This window comes from Prosopis cineraria, unplaced genomic scaffold, assembly GCF_029017545.1.
Source record: "Prosopis cineraria cultivar Desert tree isolate PC_DT_omini unplaced genomic scaffold, ASM2901754v1 PC7, whole genome shotgun sequence".
Taxonomy (NCBI): domain Eukaryota; kingdom Viridiplantae; phylum Streptophyta; class Magnoliopsida; order Fabales; family Fabaceae; genus Prosopis; species Prosopis cineraria.
In genome coordinates, this window is record NW_026555338.1 from 24,547,413 (window position 1) to 24,551,410 (window position 3,998).

At 35.3% G+C, this 3,998-nt stretch overlaps 1 protein-coding gene across 2 annotated transcripts; it reads right to left on the reverse strand.

The window, feature by feature from the left end:
* Nucleotides 1–332: 332 nt before the first annotated feature.
* Nucleotides 333–3,286, reverse strand: LOC129315805 (uncharacterized). 2 transcript variants are annotated; one of them, XM_054959869.1, is made up of 2 exons: nt 3,050–3,286; nt 333–897 (listed from the first exon to the last, which is right to left on the reverse strand). In XM_054959869.1, exon 2 carries the CDS (start codon nt 810–812, stop codon nt 630–632), a length of 183 nt encoding a protein of 60 aa, XP_054815844.1. In that variant the 5' UTR covers nt 813–897; nt 3,050–3,286; the 3' UTR covers nt 333–629. The 2 variants fall into 2 exon arrangements, with proteins under 2 accessions (XP_054815844.1, XP_054815842.1); XM_054959867.1 differs by having other exon boundaries at nt 3,045–3,286.
* Between the last annotated feature and the right edge of the window lie 712 nt (nt 3,287–3,998).

Genomic DNA, 3,998 nt, shown 5'->3' on the forward strand with positions numbered 1-3,998 from the left:
CATTGTTCCAGTCTAACTATTGCATGAGAAATTCAGGACTGGAAAGCTTGTCAAGTACTCCCTCCGTTTTCAAATGTTAAAAAAAAAAATTCAAACAATTCAAGACAATTGATTAAGTATGATAATAATGTCTGAAATAAAAAAATTTGGATTAAATTATCCCTGTAATACTATAATTAATGAAACAAACTTGTCTAATAAAAATAAATATTGACTTTAAGAGAAATAATTTGAAAAAATGCAATAAATGCTTATTAAAATTCATAGTTTTGATTATAAATAAAAATAAAAAGATAAATAGTAGTCTCTCCCATATTTGAAAAGAGAAAAAGTATAAAAAATGGATGGCAAATTGCCACTGAACCCATTCATTCATTTGTAAGATAAAGTTTCCAGCTTCTTTAAAATCTTTCCTATCAATCAAAGATATTGACAAACTCCCTCCACTTGTTGCAAAATCCAAAGCAATTTAAATGCTAAAAACACTAGTATAAAAAGAATTGAATAACTCGTGTTTCTCAATAATTTGTCATTAACACGTTTGATTCTATATAATCCACGACTCTAGGGGGGGGGGGGAAGGAACCCAAAAAGCAAGAAACTCATTCTAACGTAGCATTGCACAGGCACTAATCATAGTTGTCGTCATCTTTACCCTTCTTAGGTTTGCGATATTGTTCCTCGACGTGCTTGGCCATGACCATGGCAGTGTCAGCAAGCTTCCTGATGTTTGGAACTTTATAGTTCTGCGCCAAGTAAACCCCACAGACCGTGCCTGCTATGAAAGAGAAGCAACTTCTGATTATCCCCATAGCAGCTGCTTCACTGTTTGTTTGGCCAAGCTACTAAATTTCCGCTGTTAGTGACACTTCTTCAAATATCGCTTTGAGAGAATTACTGTAAAAAAGAATCAAGATAACATTACGATTTTCCTTTTTAGCAGAGAAATTGTTTATTAAATTATTAAAACAATTTAAAACATAAAATTTGACACCATAGAGAGATTGCAAAGGCTAATGGCCAGTTGAAAATAAATTACTGTGCATATATTTAAGCTACATTTGGATAAGGAAGCCCAAATCAAATTCTTCTAATTTACTATTTGCAAGACTGAAAAATAAATTAGCATGTCCAAACAGCTTTTCCATTTGCACAACACAAGCAAGTTGATCCTCAATTAAATCCTTTGGTCGGGCAACAATATGATTATGTCTATGCTGGAACCACAATTCAGCAAGTCTTTATAGGGCATGGGCCTGAGTTAAATGGCATAGGATTCTGTTAGAGGAAAGAGAAGGTAGTTATTAGCAGAGTGAGCGAGGAGGTGAGGGGGCATGTTGATTCTGGAAGTTGCATGGGAGAGTCTATGCCTCTTGAACGCATAGGAGCTGGTCTGGTTTTTTTCTCCCTGTAACTAAAGCTTCCACCATCAGACTTACACTCCGTGGAGGGTATTTTCATTGAATAATACTATATCAGAGGCTGTTTCCATCAGTCTCTTCGGCCTATAAACTCTAATGACAGGAAAAATGAGTGAGAGTTAGGAAGAGGGAATTCTAGTGGCTGTCAACGGATGTACACGTGGCAACAAACAATTGGCTTCATAGAGAACAATGGTCAGAAAAGAGAGAATATGAAGAATAAAGGCTGGCTTGAGGTCTCGAAGCTGACAAGGAAAATCTAGGTTGCGGGAGTCTCTAGCCCCCTTGAAGTTGCTAGTCTGATTTCCTGCCCTTTTCCCTATCATTTTTGACTGAGACTCTGTACGCTGGTCTTCTTCATTGCTCTCTGTTATTTCCTTGGTGTGTTGTTGTTTTGGTTCTATTAGCTTCTTCGGAGTGGGTTCCTAATAGTCCATAACTATTAGACCAGGCAGGAATGAACAAAAATTATGATATTAGAACTTCCAACTTGATTGGTGCTATTCCACAACTGAGCATGCATTTCGGAGCTCTGACAAACCTATGCTCTAAGAGTACCAACTTATAACAAAGATTGCAAGACAAACAACAAAATTTGGAATTAATAAGCTGCTAATCTCACACACGCACACGCACGTGCGCGTGCATCTACATCTTACAGCCTCCAATTGACATCATGGGCAAGCAATTGTACATTAATGGGCCACAAGAGTTTTCCTAAATATAAAGTGAAGAGTTAGATTGCATGGGAAAGTGCAGACTAAGGAGATTAAAAAAAAGCCCCTACCCTACAATCTGTATATCTGCATAGACAAAATAGCCATGCCAGAGAGAGAGATATGGAGATGTATGTGTTCTCATAGAATATAGTCCAATAAAGCACTATGTGATAAAACTTACACTCACTTATGCATTCTCAAAGCACTCTTCGAGTTACATAACAACAAATGATTCATTAACCCCAAATAAAAAAATAAGAAAGGTATTATATTAAGGTTCTAATGCATAACCACATTGTTCTCAAGGCACATAAAATATCTGTTATCACTTATCAATTTTCACTTTCCAACTTCTCCAGGAACTCTTCCATTACGCAGTACATTGTACTTTCTCATTCTCATAGTATTCAAACCACAAGCTATAATTTACATATAGCCACGCAAACACAATACATATCAAGGTTATCTAAAGCATGATGTGGCAAAAGCTATAAAGTGTGATACCTAGCTACCAGACTTGCAACTATACAAGCATAGCAGTGAGTGAGATTACAGAAGCATCACTAGAGATTAAGTATCTCTGCAACAATCCTGACTGCGGCCGGGAGAGGAAAAAAACAAAGAACGAGAAGGGAAAGAAGGAACCACCACAAATCAACGATGTAAAAGCACTGTCAGAACCCTCGCCTCAAAGTATCATTAGAAACATGCCAAGATCCAAGAAAATCAAAGAAACTAGAATGTACTAAGTTTAAAACCCAATAAAGTAAAAGAAATTTAAATAAAATAGGAATCTCAAGCAGCAATCCTTTCAACGGAAAAACCTAAAGTTTCCGCAACCCTTCAAAGATCCAAAATAAAATTCCAGCCGCATAAAGCACAATGATAGTAACATGGAGCATACCTTACCGGCATGAGAATCTGACGGTGGCGCCAGGTGTTGATCAAATGACCAGAGTTTGTAGGTATAGAGTTTCGGCTTCACCAGAAAACAAGATCGGGAATTTGTTTGAAGTATCGATACAAGTTCGCGAATTTCGTTATTGTGGGATTGGATCCTTCCAAAAACCACGAAGGACTTGAACGGAATGCAAATTGCAGACCGCCTGGGGAGGTTTTCTTTTTCTTTTTTTATTTTTTAAAAAATCAGAATGACATTTCAAAACTCAAGCCTTTTATATTATTTAAATGTAAATTCCCTGCTCTAGAAGTGTTGATCTCTTAATTTCACCGTTTTTTATCCAAAAAAAAAATCACCGTTCAGATCAAGATTGAATGGTTAAGATTTTGTTTCATCTTTTAATATTCTTTTTTGGCAAACAATATTTTATTAATTTTAATTAGTCCTTTTTTTTTTTAAATAAAAGACAAGTAGTCCAAGCTCAAGTGTACATATATAGGGCTAGGTAAGGCAAGGCAAGGCTCCTACCTAATGTCCAAGTTGAAGAATGCATAAGTTTCCAACCCACAATAAGCCGTGTCATTTCGGGCTACCTTACCTATCATTTTTAGAAACAAATATAAAATATTTCAACCCAAAATAACATCCATAAACTATAAATTCACATTATAAAATTATAAATCTCTAAGTTGAAATATAAAATCACTATAAGTCTTAACATAATATCCAATTATTCATGACTCAGTCAAGAATAACATTTGCAATCCATTAAAATAATAAATTTCACAAAAGGTTGAAGCATCACATAAAATAGCAATTTCAAATATCAATAATAGAGTAAACTTCAATTTACAAAAATAGCTTTTACATATTACTTCCCATCCTGCATGCATGAATGGATATGGTGTAAATAAAGAAGCCATAATTAACAAGAGCATTGCAATGAACAGAATCAAA

What these genes read in the sequence shown, in the direction of transcription:
- LOC129315805 (XM_054959869.1), bottom strand. Translation starts at nt 812, where the DNA reads ATGGGGATAATCAGAAGTTGCTTCTCTTTCATAGCAGGCACGGTCTGT.